The sequence below is a fragment of the Bufo gargarizans genome, chromosome 2 (genome assembly GCF_014858855.1).
Source record: "Bufo gargarizans isolate SCDJY-AF-19 chromosome 2, ASM1485885v1, whole genome shotgun sequence".
Lineage (NCBI taxonomy): Eukaryota > Metazoa > Chordata > Amphibia > Anura > Bufonidae > Bufo > Bufo gargarizans.
This window is the reverse complement of record NC_058081.1, coordinates 15,764,212-15,782,871: the sequence shown is the minus strand read 5'-3', so window position 1 is coordinate 15,782,871 and position 18,660 is coordinate 15,764,212. Positions and strand designations below refer to the sequence as shown.

Here is an 18,660-nt window from a genome sequence, read left to right as displayed (position 1 = left end):
CATAATGTGAAAAGGTCCAAGAGTATAATAATTCACACTATGCAACATGAATGTTATGCTAAAGATATAGACTACCTCAGCGAGGGCCAAGCAGTCTACAAAAATAGCACTTTGAAAAAGCTTGATCCTACCATTGACCAAAATGAGTTGCTAAGAAAGGAGGATTAAATAGTGGCGTCTATTGACGCCATACGGGGAGTGTTCTGCCCAGCAGAGTTTGAGAATCCTTACAGATCACTTCTGCATCAGTTTGGTATTTCTATAGTGATTAGTGTGGATATAGCACCATCTAGCGGTGTTAAGTTGTATCACACTTTGTTTTTCCTTTTACAAAGACTACTGCATTGTGGGTGGTGCAAAGCATTGTGGGAATGCAAAACATCCTGGGAAAGAGAAGCCTCCAGTCTCCAGGACACATCAGCAGAACTGTCCTTTTGCATATCTCCTTCTTAAACTCTACCATCCTTGAAAATTCATATCTGGTGAGAGAGCTACCTTCATTTCATTGATATTGTTTGTTGCAGAGCTGTTCAGCTAGTCGTAATTGTTATTTAGGGAGTTATAACTGTTAGATGTTAGACATGCAATCTTATGTACAGGCAGCTATTTTACCATGTGCCTTCACTGATGACTGTTAATGTTATAGTACGTGCTATGCTATACTTTATACCTATTCATGTTATTTGTATTCTTGTAGTTTTACCAAATACTCATGTTTTGCCAATCAAACAAACCTGTTGACCAATAAACAAGTTAGACTACAAAGAACAGTCCTTTTATTTGGAAGACAGGACTGGTTTAAGGTGAATGTCAGACTGCACACTGTGCGAACGTGTAAGAAGACAGAACGCTATGTAATTGACTTATGCATATTACTTACTGTATGTTTCATTATAAGTTATTAAATTTAAGTTTAAGAAAAGCTTCTTTGAGGTCTTTGTTCCTCAGGGTATAAATAATAGGATTGAGCACTGGGGTCAGCACAGTATACATCAGAGACAAGATCTTACTCAGGATCAATGACTGTCCTTTTTTAGGAAACATATAAACTGCCATTAATGTCCAATAAAACATGGAGACCACAATGAGGTGGGAGCTACAGGTGGAGAAGGCTTTATGTCTTCCAGTATTCGATGGGATCTTCAGAACGGTGATGACAATATACACATAGGACATCACAATTATTATAAAAGGTCCCGTAGCAAAGAAAAATCCCAATATAAGATTCATTTTCTGAATGATGGATGTGTCAGAGCAGGAGAGCTGCAGCATAGGTTCATAGTCACAGTAGAAATGGTCAATGATGTGTGGGCCACAGAAATTTAAACTATAGATGGAGATGATAATGATCAGGGTTGCAATAAAAGCCACCAACCAAATAACGCTTACAGAGATAACACATAAATTATGAGTCATGATGGAATGATAATGAAGGGGGTTACAGATGGCCAGATAACGATCATAAGACATAAGTGACAGTAGAAAACATTCTGAGGACTCTGATAAGAGAAAAAATGTAAGCTGGATTATGCAGCCAATGAGAGTCATAGTACTCATTCCATACATTATAGAGTGAAGCAGGATGGGGACAATGTCTGTAGTCACCAGGAGGTCACATAATGAAAGTTGTGTGATAAAGAAGTACATGGGGGACTGAAGGGTTTGACTCACTAAATACAAGACCATGATAAGAAGGTTCCCTGAAATGGCCCCACAGTATAAAATAATCAGTAATGAGAAGAACAGAAATTGGATGTTTGGAAGATTTGGAAATCCCAGAAGGATGATGGAGGTGATGTTATTTCTGAAGACCATCTGGAAAAAAGACATTTGATTTACAGTGACCATTATCAAATGCTATGCTAGGGTAATGTTTAACTATTCTATGATTATATTTCAAAATATAAATGCAGTGACAGGGCCACAGGGGCTCGTGTGAGTGGCCGGATAGGGTGCAATAGTCATACTCACATTTTTTCCTGAAAGTCCCTGACCTGGCGTGTAGTGACGGGAACCGTGCACCTGATGGCAGTTGAGGTGCCCTTGACTTCATAGTGATGTTGTACGGTGCAAGGCAGGGTCCTGCCAGCACCTTGAGGTGCAAATGTAGGATGGAAATAATAAATCCAGGTTAAACTGCAAACAGTTCTTTTCTGATGCTTATGATGCAGACAATTCAGGACAGGTCTCACTTGTTATGGTCCGGCTGATGTTACACAGAACTACAGAATCCTCAGATGGTACAGGTCTGACAGCTGCGTAGATAACCATAGGCCAACCTGCTGTCTTTTTAAATGTTTTAAGCAATCTTCCTTATCCTGCACTTTCCTAACTAATGTCAGCTGCCAGATGTGGGGTGTAATAATTTCACTTCACTTAAGGCAATGCAACCACAGGGCGGTTCTCATAAACGGCAGGCAAAATCCTCTAATCCATTCCTTGACAGGTTGCTTATTCACATTTTCTTTGGGATGTGTGTCACGAACTATGGATCCGACCGCTCCGGATCCCACAGCTGTGACGTAGTGGTCTGTGACGGAGTCTGCGCACACACAGAGACCTCACGTGACCGGGGTATTACCACTCGGCTAACACCCCCCACTACACTTCGGTAACTGCCACCACGTGGGTTCCCGGTCCACGAGCCGACTATCCGGGTAATTCACTATCACACAGATCAGTGGATGAACCGGATATCACTTACTGACCAACCGCAGTCAATCACCCCCAGCTACAATTCCTAAATGCAATTTAACTAACTACCTGGTAACGTCTCTTCAAAGGCAAGGTACGTTGTTCAGCAGCTTAGAATATGGAAGACTTGGCTATTTAGATTTTATACTCTTTAATAAGCGGTAAAAAGCAGCGCAGACAAGTCTAATGAAAATGACTATAAATCTACAAAATAATAATAACAATATAAATAATCACGACAGTTCAAATGAAAGGAAAAAAGATGAAAGAATACTTAGTTTCTCTGGAGGGTTTCAGATGGTCGTTCATATGTCCTTTTTGAATCCTTGCAAACCCCTTTTCAGTATGTATCAGGGGAGACCCTCAAAGTTCTTCTGATACAGGGATATGCCGTCAATGTCCAATTAAGTGGCTGGTGATGTTCCATGGGTCTCTCTCCTCTGTCCTTGTGCACAGGTTTTTATGAACTCTCCCATGGGCAGGAGACTTACTCCTGTCAGCCAATGGCAGCAGAGTGACTGGGAAGCCTAGGGATTGGCCCCCAAGTGTTTTATGACCCCATCAAAGTTCAGTTCCTACAATGAGGATTATACTTAAGCCCGTATCTCCTTGATACATCGGCATATTACCTACAGAATGAGACCACACACTGTAATGCTGGGACCTGTAGTTCTTCTAACACCCATAGGTCAGCTACAGAATCACATCCTCTAGTCATATTTGATACCCAATTAACCACAATACTCTGTAGAGCCTGGATCTGGTGTCAGAAAGGGCATAAGTTGATTCATAAATGAAATATGAAAGTGGACTGGTTTTGTGCCCAGAGCTAATTAAGGGCTATTAGCTCTCCTCAAACCAGACCTGGAAACTAATGACGTCACGCTCCAGCCAGGCTTGACAGCGAGCTGATCTTATCTTATAGGACAGGATGAGCTGGGCCTGGTATAGCCTTTATGACCTTTTATTGCTGGCCTTACAGAGTAGTGGTAATAAAAGTGTTCATCTATATCATAGGTGACCCAGGCTTCAGGAAGATGAGAGTTCACAGTTTTTTTTTACATATGCCAGAAGCATATAAGATGGCTACCCAGAGGAATTATGTATGTATGCCGGCACACCTCCCTCTTTTAAAAGGTTGCCTGGGGAAATGGCCACAAGCCTATTCCACAGCAACCCAGCCGTCTCCGGCCGATTCTCCCTGCCGCGACAACCCGTCGGCATTTCCATGTAAACTACCTTTTCTGTGCTGCACGGTGAAGTTGTACTGCTGCAAAATCAGGCTCCATCTCAGCAGTTTTGCATTGTCTCCTGCGAGACGTGCCAACCAGCTGAGGGGATTGTGATCAGTGATCACTGTGAAATTGCGTCCATACAGGTAGTGTTGTAGCTTTTGCAGGGACCACACAATAGCTAAACACTCCTTCTCTATTGTGGAGTAGCTGGTCTCCCTGGCCAGTAACTTACGGCTCAGATATAGTACAGGATGCTCCTCCCCGGCCTGGTTCACCTGACTCAGGACTGCACCCAGACCAAAGGCGGAAGCATCCATGTGGACCACAAACTTCAGAGTGAAATCTGGGGCCTGAAGCACAGGAGCACTGGCTAGTGCATCCTTCAGGGCCTGGAAGCCTTGCTCGCATTCCGGCGTCCATGACACCATCCTAGGCAGCTTCTTCTTGGTCAAGTCTGTCAGAGGCTTGGCCAGGGCGCTATAGTTCGGGATGAACTTCCTATAGTACCCGGCCGTTCCCAAGAAAGACATGACCTGCTTCTTGGTGAGAGGTGTTGGCCATCTCGTAATGGCTTTCACCTTCTCTATTTCAGGCCTCAGTGTGCCTCCTCCTACTCTGTGGCCTAAGTAAGTGACCTCATTCATGCCCAGCTGGCACTTGCTAGGCTTAACAGTTAGTCCAGCCGCAGCAAGTTTGTCCAGTACTTGCGACAGGTGCACCAGATGCTCCTTCCACGTGGGGCTATACACGGCAATGTCGTCTAAATAGGCGACACACATTCTTCTAGTCCTTCCAGCAAGTCATTCACAAGCCTTTGAAAGGTGGCTGGCGCATTCTTTATCCCAAACGGCATTACAGAAAATTTGTATAAGCCGAAAGGGGTGATGAAGGCCGACTTCTCCTGAGCCTCCGAGGTCAGGGGAATCTGCCAATACCCCCTGCTCAGGTCCATGATTGTCAGGTAGCTGGCTCCTGCCAACTTATCCAACAGTTCATCAATCCTGGGCATGGGGTAAGCATCCGAGGTTGTGATGGCATTCAGTTTCCGATAATCCACACAGAACCTGGTTGTCTGATCTTTCTTCGGGACCAGAACCACCGGTGAGGCCCAAGCGCTGTGGGATTTCTGAATGACCCTGAGCTGCTTCATCTCCTCGATCTCCCTCCTGAGGTCTGCCTGGACCTCCATTGAGACACGGTAGGCGGACTGCTTTGTGGGAGCATGTGTGCCTGTGTCCACATGATGGACTGCAAGGTGTGTTCTCCCGGGTTTCCCGGTAAAAGTGTCACGGTGAGCCATCAACACTTCTAAGAGCTGAGATCTCTGCTGGGACGAGAGTTGAGGGTTGAGGGTTAAGTCCACCTCCAACTCTCGAGTGTCAGCTAGCAGATCTAGTAGGGGGTCGGCCTCCTCCCTTTCGGGCAGGCTGCAAACCGGCATAACATGTGGTGTTCTCTCGTGATGCTCCTTGAGCATGTTGACATGAAACGTTTTCTGTCTCCTAACTCCCTCTCCAAGGCCCACCACATAATTTACCTTACTCAGACATTTGACAATGGGGTACGGCCCTTCCCATGCAGCTTGCAGTTTGTTTTGCCGCATTGGCAGCAGGACATAGACCTTCTGCCCCTCCTGGTAGATTCTCTCTCGGGCAGTGCGGTTATACCACTGCTTCTGTTTGCTTTGGGCCTGCACCATATTCTCCTGTACCAGACCTACCAGCGACTCCATTTTGTCTCGGAACCTGAGGACATAGTCTACTACAGAGACTTCAGTTCCGGCAACCTTGCCTTCCCAAGACTCTCTGATTAGGTCTAGGGGACCTCTTACTCGTCGACCATACAGGAGTTCGAAGGGCGAAAACCCGGTTGACTCCTGGGGAACCTCTCTGTAGGCAAATAGCAGGTGAGGTAGATATCGTTCCCAGTACTTCCCTTGCACCTCTACAAACGTCTTCAGCATCTGCTTCAACGTCCCGTTGAAGCGCTCACAGAGGCCGTTTGTTTGTGGGTGGTAAAGGCTGGCTACGATATGGTTCACCTGTATTTTCCTACAGAGCCCCTGCATTAGTTCAGACATGAACTGAGGTCCTTGGTCGCTGAGAAGCTCAGCTGGGAACCCCACTCTCGTGAAGATCCCCAGCAGGGCGTCTGCAACCTTGTCCGCCCTAATGGAGGATAACGCCACTGCTTCCGGGTAGCGCGTCGCGTAATCTACCAGGGTTAATATGAACCGTTTACCCGAACTGCTGGGGATGGCCAGTGGACCAATGATGTCCACGGCCACCCTCCTGAAGGGTTCATCAATTATCGGTAAGGGATTCAATGGAGCTCGGTGACTGTCTCCTGCTTTGCCAACTCGCTGACAGGTGTCGCAGGACCTGCAGTACTTGGCGACATCTGCCCCGAGGCCAGGCCAGAAAAAATTCTGCATCACCCGGGACTTTGTTTTGGTTATTCCCAGGTGACCAGCTAAGGGGATCTCATGAGCCACTTTGTCAGAACTATTGAGTATGAATAAAGTCCATAATTATAAGGCCTATATAAGTGTATGGACATGAGCCTAAGGGACAACCATTTTGTCTTATTAAAAGACAGAGTGATTTTTTTTTTCCTTCACTCTGAAATTGCTAACCTAAGGTTTACGATATATACCAAAGTGTTTACATAAGTCTGTTTTGTGAGAAGGAGATGTCCCAAGGTCTAATGAGATGTCATGGCCTAGATAAGACAATGTATTTGAATTCTGATGATTTTAGTGAATAGAAAGACTCTAATCTTTCTTTGTGATTTTTATATTAATCAATATAGGAGTAGATTGATTTTATATAATCAATTTTAATAGGTGTGCTGAATATATAGTATATATATAAGAGTATAGTCCTCATAGATATATTCAATTGTAAGATTAGAAATGAGGTATAAACTCCTCTGTCATGTTTAGAATCTGTCTCAATGGAACACACAAATTAATTATTTATTTCCTGGAATGGAAAAATGTGGACACAGGTGATCATGAACAAACCCTGTCTCCTCCACGAACAATAAATTGAGATAGCCCTATTTATCTTGATTTAATCAAGTTTGGTCAAAAGACTTAAGGATACACAAGTTAGTTGACCAAGTATAAAACTCATTGTCTCTTAAAGATCTTCTCAAGGTTTCGTCTGAAACCTTAGATTACATATTATTGCTAGTATATGAAAAAGAGAAATAAATTAATGCTTCGATTTTTGTACGGAATACTAGTGCCATCTAGTGTTAGGGTAACAAAGATCTAGGGTATATTTTTCCCTAGAGGGAGGTTCTATTAATTATAAAGTGAGGTCACTAGTTAATGATAAAACTTGGCCAAGCCCTTTCTAAGAGAGGATAAAAAGATGGTATGGGCTGACAGAAGAGGTCGATCTCGCTCTCTCTCTGGACATCATCTTGACCATCTTGCCAGTCATTGGAGGCAGCCATCTTAGAACCATTGAAACTGATTTCTGCTAGCTGACATTTTGGTATAGTATAACCTTACCTATATTTTATAGGATAGTTAATTAATATAATACATATCTATAGATATATTCAATTAACCATACTTTGGGTATAGTATCTGTTTTGGAATAAGATTGGGGTGTACCTGCAGCATCATCCTGAAAATTAATCCAATACAGGGAGATTAAAAATATACTAGTGAAAACACGGTATTATCTCCAAGGAACTGAATTCAGTTCTAGACCAGTATGGTTGATAATATATATATATTTATATAGATAAAAGATAAACCAGATTTGGGTTTAATCGGACATTTGTCAGCTGAGAGAAATCAAGTATTAAATTGACTTTTAAAATAAGTGAGGGGTATTATTATAAGAAGGCATAGTTGTGTATATATATATATATATATATATTGTAGCAATGTGATATTGAAGTGTTTTCCCCAGGCTCCGGTCCGGGACTTAGGGCATGCTCATGTCCAGGGATCCTATTTAATCCTGCTACTTGTTCTTGGGTGTGTCTCACTCTGGAGAGTGTGCAGACAGAGGCCTGGTGAGGCTCTGTCAGTGTGGTCTCAGATAAGCCAGGCTGAGGGGCCACGAGGCTATGCAATAGCCTGGACTTTGGGGGACTTGCACACAGAAGGCTGGAGTGGCTCTGTGTGGTCTGAGCCAGAAGGGCTGAGAGACCACGATTCCCCAAGAGACACTGGTGTGGGAGCAGCCTGGAGGCTGCTGAAGGTTGGGCTGGGAAAGCCGCATCTCATCACAGGTGTGAACTGTGCTATGCTTTAGGTGAGTCAGGGAAACCTATGTGTTTAGTTAGGGCCCAGACGGGCAAGGTATTTTATTTTGGCTTTGTGTGTTTTTGCTTTATGCCGTGTGCCACAATAAAGCACAGTTTGGCCCCAAAATCCTGGTTTCTGTGAAGAAGTGTGTGTTTGCAACCCCTGGAAAAGAGCTAATCCCCTACAATATATATATATATATATGTTCTCAATTATTTTTGTCTTTACCACTATTTTGCATATCATTGATTGAATTTTATTACCGCCAATTTTGTTATATATATTATTTTGCACTATAAATTGTATTAATAAATTACATATATATTTGGTCTGTAACTGGGTTTTGTCTTCAATTCAACGCAGATCACGAGCTTGTTTTAGCTTGATATTTATGATAATAAGTTAGAATCTCCTTTATTACCGATTTTAATTTATTCACATAAATCATATAGACTGTCAATCGGAGACAGCATAAATATTCCGACATTAAATTGGAGGTCCCTACCGAGATCTGCTTGTAATAGAAACAAAATTTTGGGGTGCAAAATATATATTTGATAAAGTTATTGTGGTACTTGTAGTGCAACAAGTAAAAAAATGTCTGATAACAATGGCGAGGCTAGCCAAGGCATGCAGGCTGCTGCTGCAGTGGTAAAGACTGATATGCATGATAGAAAGACTCAAGAATTAATTGAATATATTGTGTTGGGTCATATGCATGACAGGTTGGATATTAAGAGAGAGTTAAAGGATTGGAGGTTTGAATTGGAAAAGAGAGCTGTAGAATATGCAGATGATATCTGGTCTGATAAATCCCGATTTGCTGATTATCTCTGTCACATTTCCCAAGCTAAACATAAGAAAGATAAGGATTCATTAATCCTTCAATCTTGGCCTGAATTTGTATATTTAGTTATTGAAATAGCAAAGCAATTAGAAAAAGCAAAATATAAAAATGTTGAACAGGCATATGAAATTGATAAATTTCAAAAAGATTTATCTGAAATGGAAAATAAGGCGGCCATGGTTTCTGGTGAATTAGCACAATGGTCTGCTAAATTATCAGAATATAATGACAGAGACAGTCAACAGCAAGAAGTTATTAGGACTCTGGAATGGAAATTAAGTCAGGCTACTAATGAATTGTCTAAATGTCAATTGTCTATGGTGGATTTAGATGAGGAATGTAAAAAGTTGTATAAGGACAATAGAAATTTACAAACAGAGTTAGATAACCGGGATCTTGACCCTCTTCAATTCAGACAGCCTAAGGATTCTAATAGAGTGCAGGTAAAATATTCCAGGGGGGAATTAGATGCAGAAAGTAAATATGACAACCCCTTTAATGGAGAAGAATTAATGGCTCTGAGAGAACATTCTCTTCCTAAATTAAGACCGATTTCACCTCCTAGGTCCTCTAAAAGTTCAGTACAGAGATCTTATCAACCCATGATAGACACTACTAAAGTGATCAAATTTCTCAAGGAAACTGTGGGTCAATTTGCAAAAAAGGGTTCACCCTCCATAATAAGTCATTTGGAAATATATGAGGAGGCCATGAAAACTTTACATTTAGAAAAGGACATACAGAAACTTGAATTTATTACCTGGGTATTCGAACCAAAACACCGGTATTTCTTTAATTCCCTTAGAGATATGGGTAGGGATTCTTGGTCAGATGTGGTCGCAGAAATAAAAACTGAATTTGGTCCCTATAAGTCCGCTACTGCTGCAAGGAGGGCCTTATTTACCCTGAAATGTAGACATAATCAAAGTCCCAGGGAATTTTTGTCAGTCCTCAAAAATGCCTATAGTTTATCTGAAAAAGATCCCAATTTTGAAGGTAGTGAATTTATCCAGTTATTTTATGACTCTTTGCCCAATAAAATAAAATTTATTTTGGCCAGGGATTACCATCCCAGAAAGACTCTGGATTGGTTACTCACTGAGAGTACAACTCTGTACGCTGCAATACAAAATTGTGATGAGTCTCCTGATAGAAAATTTAAAAAAGCGAGTGAGGAAATAGCAGAAACTCACATAAAAAGAGATCAGGGAAAATTTGAAAGCCCTAAAAGAAGTTATGCTGATGTGTTAAAAACTCCTAGACCTTCCGAGCCAAATAAAATTCAGCCTAGGCCAGATGGGAATAAGGGTCCAAATGTTGCTGAAAAGAACCCAAACCACCAGAAGGAGTTTAGAAATAGACGGTTCCCTCCTTTTCAAAGATATCAGAATAATTATTATAGGGGATATCAACGTAGGCCAGAAAGGGCTCAAAGTGGTTCTGAGTCAGATGGTTCTGGGAGATCACAATCATATCGGTACCAAAATCAATCTCCCAAAGGTTATGGGAGAAAGAGAAGTAACCTATATGATCGAATGGATCAAATCCAAGATCAGTTTGGTATGTTGATGCAGCGGATGGAGGAATTGTCTAAAACAATCACTGCTAACCCTAAAAATCCTTTTTTAGGGGTAACCCCTCCTATAGAGAATCCTCCCCAAATATAAAGGGGGAGAAGCAGGTAAGTATGTCAAATGTTGCAGAGGTTGATGACTTAAATGTATGTAAAGTGGAGCAATCTAATATAATTGTCTTTCCCTTTAAAAGGAATTTAACCCTTACAAAGCCACATGGCAAGGGGGAGGGGAAACCTGTTTGTTCTGTCTTACAGCACACAAAGTCTTCAGCTGCACAGAAGAAGACATGCGATCCTGCTCATAAAAGGAAGGAGGAGGAGTTGAGGACAAGTCTAACTGCTGAGCAGGAAAACCATTTCAATAATCATGCCAAATATCTTTGTTCCATACAGGAAATAGATAATAGATATTATATGAAAGTTGAATTATTTGATAATTTCTCGCCAATAATAGCCTTGATAGATACAGGTAGCCAAGCAACTTTATTATCTGTAAAATACTTCCAACAATTGCAGGATGTATCTTCTAACAGGTATAAGTTAAAAAGTTTTAATGCTAACCTGGTAAGTGTCTCAGGCAATGCCCTCAAGGTTTTAGGTAAAGCTTGGCTGGATTTTAAAGTAGGAAACAAAGTAATTAGCCATCCTACATTGATCGTGGATATGCCCATTGATAGATTAATTATTGGCATCGATTTCCTGAAAAGATTAAGTCCAATTATTGATTTTATTAATAAGGTGATATGGTCTCAAGTGAGGATGCCCATTAATTATGAACAATCACAATCCTATCACAATAGGCGTAACTGCCATGTGATAGAGGAAAGGCCTGATTCCATTGAGGTACATTTCCGAAATAGCCAAGTCCCTGATGTCTCTTTCCTGCAAATCACTCCAAATTCCACTATAGGTGAACAGGAAGATAACACCATATGTGTGTCTCCTGAACGAGTAAAAGATGTCTGTTTGGAAGGGGATGTTCTTACAATCCACCTACACCCAGAAACTACTGACCCTATTGGGTTTAATGGTCACGAACAATTCCTAGTGGGAATGGAAAAGGTGGATGATGAGATGTTCTTCCCAGTACAGGTGAATGACTTAGGAAGAACTAAGAGGGCTAAATTGGATTTGCGCCATGAAAACAGTTATATTAGTAGGGATCTACTAAATCAAGTGGCCAATTCTAAAGTGATTCGATATCCAAATCCACAAGATAATTGGATACATGACTTAGATAATGATTCTGATGATCATAATATAATTGCAAAATGTATATTAACCATTTCTATTGCAGGAAAATCGGCTACTCATTTATTCCTGGTGCTTGATGAACCCAGATATCCTATGTACATTGGCAACGCATATTTTACATCGTTTTGCTATCCATGTGGATATAGTGAATTCCACATTGTGGACAAGATTAAAAGGGAATCCTGAAGGTTTTATGGATGAACATGAAGCACTCAAGTCATCCCAGATACTGCCTTATGCAGTCAGTGTATTAGTGCCACGAGATATAATCATCCCTCCAGGTACTAATAATTTCCTGTTACCCATTCAGGTATCAAAAGGCCAAAAATTAAAGAATGGTGATGCATTGATATGCCTAGTCAAACAGAATGCAACTATTAGGTATTTCAGTAAATCATACCCCTATGGTGAATTTACAAACCTTTAAAACCCAAATAATTGTGAATAATGGTATGCCAAATGAAGTTCATTTGTCTAAAGACACTATCATTGGTATGGCATTAGATTCAGATTATTATACTTTTGGGTTTCAGAATATAATTATTGGCCTAATACCTGAATCGTATCTAACAGAAGAACAATTGGTTGAACAAACATTTTATTCTTCTCCTGAAGGATTGTTCACCATTAGTTCAGTATATCCTTTTAATCTTGAAGAAGGTACCTGTAAGGTAGAGGAATCCTCCCTTACATTTGATCATACAATCAATGAGCAGGAAGCCCAGGAATATCATGAGTTTGCTGAAAAAGCAGGTAAGTCAAATCATGACCTCACTGACAGATTGGAGGAAACCTATGAAATAGGTCAACCAGAAGTTTTTCCAGGGTTTATGGAAATGGTCCAGCAACAAATCTCATTAGCTGATGGATGCTCCAATGACCCAGAGCGACAACAACTAAAGGAAGTTCTCTTAGAATTCAAGGATATCTTTGCTAAAGATTCCTTTGATTGTGGTCTGACTGACATACACATTGCTAGGATTCAGACTGATCCTGAGGCACCTCCCGTTTATATCAAGCAATATCGTCTTCCACTAGCTTGTTACGACTCGCTAGCGGAAATAATCCAAAATCTCAAGGAGAGAGGTATTATAAGACCAGTACACAGTTCTTATAACAATCCTATTCTTGGAATTCTTAAACCGAATGGTCAATGGCGTTTATGTGCTGATCTTCGTCAGCTAAATAAACGTGTATATATGTCCGGCTGGCCCGTGCCGTATATAGACCAATGCTTGGTACAAATGCAAGGCGCTAGGATCTTTACCACCTTAGATTGCGCTCAGGGATATTGGACCATCAAAGTAAGCCCTGAAGATCAATACAAATTAGCCTTTACTTTTGGTAAAGAACAGTTTGCCTGGACTAGACTACCGTTTGGGTACATAAATTCAGGTCATGAATTTGCTGTATTTTTACATAAGGCTATGCCTGATGCCACAGAAAGAGGAAATTTAACTTATGTAGATGACATTTTGATGAAAAGTACTTCATTTGACCAGCATATTCAAGAAATTAGGCATGTACTGAATCAGTTGAAAGAGGCAGGTGTGAAAATTTCTTTACAGAAAGCCCAGTGGTGTCGAACTAAGGTAAATTTCCTTGGACATGAGGTTACCTGTGAAGGCCTGAATCCCCAGAAGAAAAAGGTGGAGGCTGTTATGAAATCTAAAACGCCTACCAACATTAGTGAATTAAGATCATTTCTGGGTATGATGAATTACTCCCGTAAATTCATTGATAACTATGCTGAGATTAGTAAACCATTGCTGACATTGTTAAAGAAAGGTGTACCCTGGACATGGGGGGAGGATCAGGAACAAGCTATGTCTGAGCTTAAAAGGAGACTCACCCAAGCCCCATGTCTAGCTTATCCCGAGGGGGGTAAACCCTTTTATCTGGAAACTGGTTTTACAAATCTTAGTATTAGTGCTGTCTTATGCCAAAAACAAGATAAATTGCATAAAGTTATAGCTTATGCAAGTAAATCACTGTCACCAGTAGAAATAAAGTTTAGCAACTGTGAAAAAGCTTTACTAGCCACAGTCTGGGCGCTTCAAAACTTTAGAAGTTTTGTACAGGGTGAGAAAATCATTGTTGAAACGGCCCATCAACCCCTACAATATCTACAGAGTGATAAAATTAGGGATGGTAACTTGTCTAACAGCAGGATCACTGCTTGGACCTTGTCTTTACAAGGATGGCCGTTGGAAGTTCAGTATAAGCAAAATAAAAAGTGTCCAGTAGCCCAAGGACTTGCTGAATTGCATGACTGCGCTGCTAATTCTCAAACGGAAGAACTGATAGATGATTTTCTAGAGGAACAAAAATCTTCCCCTTACAAAGTGTATGAAGACGACTATTGCTCTCTACTCCCCTGTGCGTACATAGATGGTTGTGCTTACCATGCCATTGTAGGGGATGAAAGAAAACTAGTGGCAGGAATTGGAATTACGTGGATAGATGGGTGCCCGAGTATTTCAATAGGTTATAGTATTGGTGCTAAGAGTAGCCAGGTAGCCGAATTAGCAGCTGTCTACCAAACCGTTAAAATTGCTATAGAGCACAATATAAAGGAATTCGTCATTGTTACTGATTCAAATTATGTGCGGAACAGCTTTGTAGAATATATGCCCACATGGAAGAGGAGTCATATGTTACGGTCCAATAACAAACCAGTGAAACACGCCAAGTTGTTTTGTGCCATAGATGAGCTAGTCCGACATAATGATCTAACCATTTATTGGAAAAAGACTAAAGGTCATTCCAAAACCCAAAATAAAGATAAAGAGGGTAACGACCTAGCTGATAAACTAGCTAAACAAGGAGCCATAAGTGGTGATCATGTGAATATAGATCATTTACTAGAGATGATTCCCATTGACGCTATCACTAGACAACAGGCTAAGGCCCAAACTGAAAATAGTATAGTTCAATGGAGCCAAGAATCTTCTAGTGAGGATCTGATTAAAAGCCAGAAGGAAGATCTTATATTGGGAATCTTCTATAAACATATTGAGGATCCTAATAATAATCCCATATCGGAGGATAATTATACCCAAAAAGAAGACCTCCGATTACTTATGAAATCCAAATCCCAATTTAGTATTCAGGATGGGTTATTAATGACAACCTCTAAAAATGGTATTCAGCAGTGGGTAGTTCCTACTACATTTAGAGGTTTAATGTTACAGCATGCCCATGATGCACCTACAGCTGGTCATCGTGGAGAAAAGATTACATATGAGTCACTACGTGATTATGCCTACTGGCCTCATATGTTAAAGGATGTCCAGAGTTATTGTCAAGGTTGTTTGGTATGTGCGCAATTTCAACCGCAAGGTCCTAAACATCGTGCTCCACTTCAGAAGAAAGGTTTTTCATTACCATGGTCTGACATCCAAATTGATTTTATTGGTCCTGTTACCCGGTCATCCCGAGGAAATAAATACATGTTAACCGTCACTTGTGTGTTTACAAAATGGGTAGAGTGTCTACCGGCCCGCAATAACACAGCCGAGACCTGTGCATTTTTGTTGATTAACCATGTATTTTCCAGATTTGGGTTACCGTTAAGGATTGATTCAGATCGTGGATCACACTTTGTAAGTGAGGTAATGGCGAAGATGTGGAAGATGTTGGGTGTGAAGAGAAAATTACACATTGCTTATCGTCCAACATCTAGCGGATCCGTTGAGCGCTATAACCAGTCTATTGTCAACATCCTTAAGAAATATGTTAAGGAGTCGGGTAAAGACTGGGATATAAGGTTACCATTAGTACTCATGGCCATTAGAGCTACTCCAAGTACGGCTACCCAGATGTCACCTTTTGAGCTGATGACAGGAAGAAGAATGGTACTTCCTCAACATCTGTTGTATCGCACATCAGATCATAACCTGATCAATGCAGCCACGACACATCAGTATGTGGAGGACCTTCGTAAGTATCTTCAACACGCGTTTGCTTTCGCGCAGAAGAATCTTGAGAAAGCCGCCGTAAGTAACAAAACTTATTATGACTTGAAAACGACCAAAAAGGAATATGAGGTAGGAGATAGAGTGTATCTCTATAACTTTGCCCGGGATCGGGTAAAAGAAAGAAAATTTCTCCCATCATGGAAAGGTCCGTATGATGTAATTGATAAAATATCACCTGTAGTTTATAAGGTGAAAATTAATACCAAAGATGGTTTCATCGAGAAATGGGTCCATGTATATCAATTGCGAGTATGTCATCCAAGATCAGAACTGAGAATCATAGGAGATGACGCTGAATAAGAGAATGAATAAGGATGCGTTAATCTGATTTCTCTCAGTTCACAGATGTTCCAATTCTGGGGTTTCCATATAAAGCATTTTACATAGCAACGCTAGGGAAACTGTATATCTCAAAAGAAAAAATAAATAAATATATATACTGTATATACTGTATTCATACTTTCATTTTCCTTTATAGAAAAAGGACGGGTGGAACCAGACGTGATTCCTGGCGATGATGATGACAACAAAGATACAGATATCGTGCAGATGGTGTTGATTCAAGAGGTCCAATTAAAGACGGAACTAATCATCAACCCGAATCTACAGTCGTGTTTCAGATGTCCCAGGATTGTGAATGATGGCTAGGAAGATTATATTTCAAGAATCTTTGCGAAACTGGATCCAAGGACATTCATTGGATGAAGATACCGAATATCACCATTTTAGCTTGGGAAAGGAACCAAATTGGTACATTATGCATGAGAACAAAGTCACAGCAATAATGGCATGATTGGTGCCAAGTTTTGCATTTTTCTCACATGCTAAAACCATTGGACACAGAATCTCTGTGATAATATACTTTTCCAGGATTGACGTTATGAGGCGATAAAAGACTCAGATACAATATTGATGAACATGAAAATTCTTCCGACCTTCTTCCAGTTAGGTCTTAAGGGGATCCTTGACTAACGTGGGAAGAAGGGGGGGGATTTGTCAGAACTATTGAGTATGAATAAAGTCCATAATTATAAGGCCTATATAAGTGTATGGACATGAGCCTAAGGGACAACCATTTTGTCTTATTAAAAGACAGAGTGATTTTTTTTTTCCTTCACTCTGAAATTGCTAACCTAAGGTTTACGATATATACCAAAGTGTTTACATAAGTCTGTTTTGTGAGAAGGAGATGTCCCAAGGTCTAATGAGATGTCATGGCCTAGATAAGACAATGTATTTGAATTCTGATGATTTTAGTGAATAGAAAGACTCTAATCTTTCTTTGTGATTTTTATATTAATCAATATAGGAGTAGATTGATTTTATATAATCAATTTTAATAGGTGTGCTGAATATATAGTATATATATAAGAGTATAGTCCTCATAGATATATTCAATTGTAAGATTAGAAATGAGGTATAAACTCCTCTGTCATGTTTAGAATCTGTCTCAGTGGAACACACAAATTAATTATTTATTTCCTGGAATGGAAAAATGTGGACACAGGTGATCATGAACAAACCCTGTCTCCTCCACGAACAATAAATTGAGATAGCCCTATTTATCTTGATTTAATCAAGTTTGGTCAAAAGACTTAAGGATACACAAGTTAGTTGACCAAGTATAAAACTCATTGTCTCTTAAAGATCTTCTCAAGGTTTCGTCTGAAACCTTAGATTACATATTATTGCTAGTATATGAAAAGAGAAATAAATTAATGCTTCGATTTTTGTACGGAATACTAGTGCCATCTAGTGTTAGGGTAACAAAGATCTAGGGTATATTTTTCCCTAGAGGGAGGTTCTATTAATTATAAAGTGAGGTCACTAGTTAATGATAAAACTTGGCCAAGCCCTTTCTAAGAGAGGATAAAAAGATGGTATGGGCTGACAGAAGAGGTCGATCTCGCTCTCTCTCTGGACATCATCTTGACCATCTTGCCAGTCATTGGAGGCAGCCATCTTAGAACCATTGAAACTGATTTCTGCTAGCTGACATTTTGGTATAGTATAACCTTACCTATATTTTATAGGATAGTTAATTAATATAATACATATCTATAGATATATTCAATTAACCATACTTTGGGTATAGTATCTGTTTTGGAATAAGATTGGGGTGTACCTGCAGCATCATCCTGAAAATTAATCCAATACAGGGAGATTAAAAATATACTAGTGAAAACACGGTATTATCTCCAAGGAACTGAATTCAGTTCTAGACCAGTATGGTTGATAATATATATATATTTATATAGATAAAAGATAAACCAGATTTGGGTTTAATCGGACATTTGTCAGCTGAGAGAAATCAAGTATTAAATTGACTTTTAAAATAAGTGAGGGGTATTATTATAAGAAGGCATAGTTGTGTATATATATATATATATATATATATATATATATATATATGTTCTCAATTATTTTTGTCTTTACCACTATTTTGCATATCATTGATTGAATTTTATTACCGCCAATTTTGTTATATATATTATTTTGCACTATAAATTGTATTAATAAATTACATATATATTTTGTCAGTAACTGGGTTTTGTCTTCAATTCAACGCAGATCACGAGCTTGTTTTAGCTTGATATTTATGATAATAAGTTAGAATCTCCTTTATTACCGATTTTAATTTATTCACATAAATCATATAGACTGTCAATCGGAGACAGCATAAATATTCCGACAACTTGCAGTAATTGTTCCCTGAACTGCACAGGTACAATGAGCTGCCTCTTGAGTGGCCCCACCCTACTGTCACTGTGGGAGATGTCCTCCTTATACAGTTTCCCATT

At 40.0% G+C, this 18,660-nt stretch overlaps 1 protein-coding gene across 1 annotated transcript; it reads right to left on the bottom strand.

Annotated features, from left to right (window-relative positions):
• Window positions 1–891: 891 nt before the first annotated feature.
• LOC122925480 (olfactory receptor 11A1-like) lies at window positions 892–1,848 on the bottom strand. Its single transcript, XM_044276837.1, has one exon. The coding sequence runs from the start codon at window positions 1,846–1,848 to the stop codon at window positions 892–894; it is 957 nt and encodes a 318-aa protein (XP_044132772.1).
• Window positions 1,849–18,660: the final 16,812 nt, after the last annotated feature.

Coding starts and splice junctions, on each gene's coding strand:
- LOC122925480 (XM_044276837.1), bottom strand. CDS start 1,848: ATGGTCACTGTAAATCAAATGTCTTTTTTCCAGATGGTCTTCAGAAAT.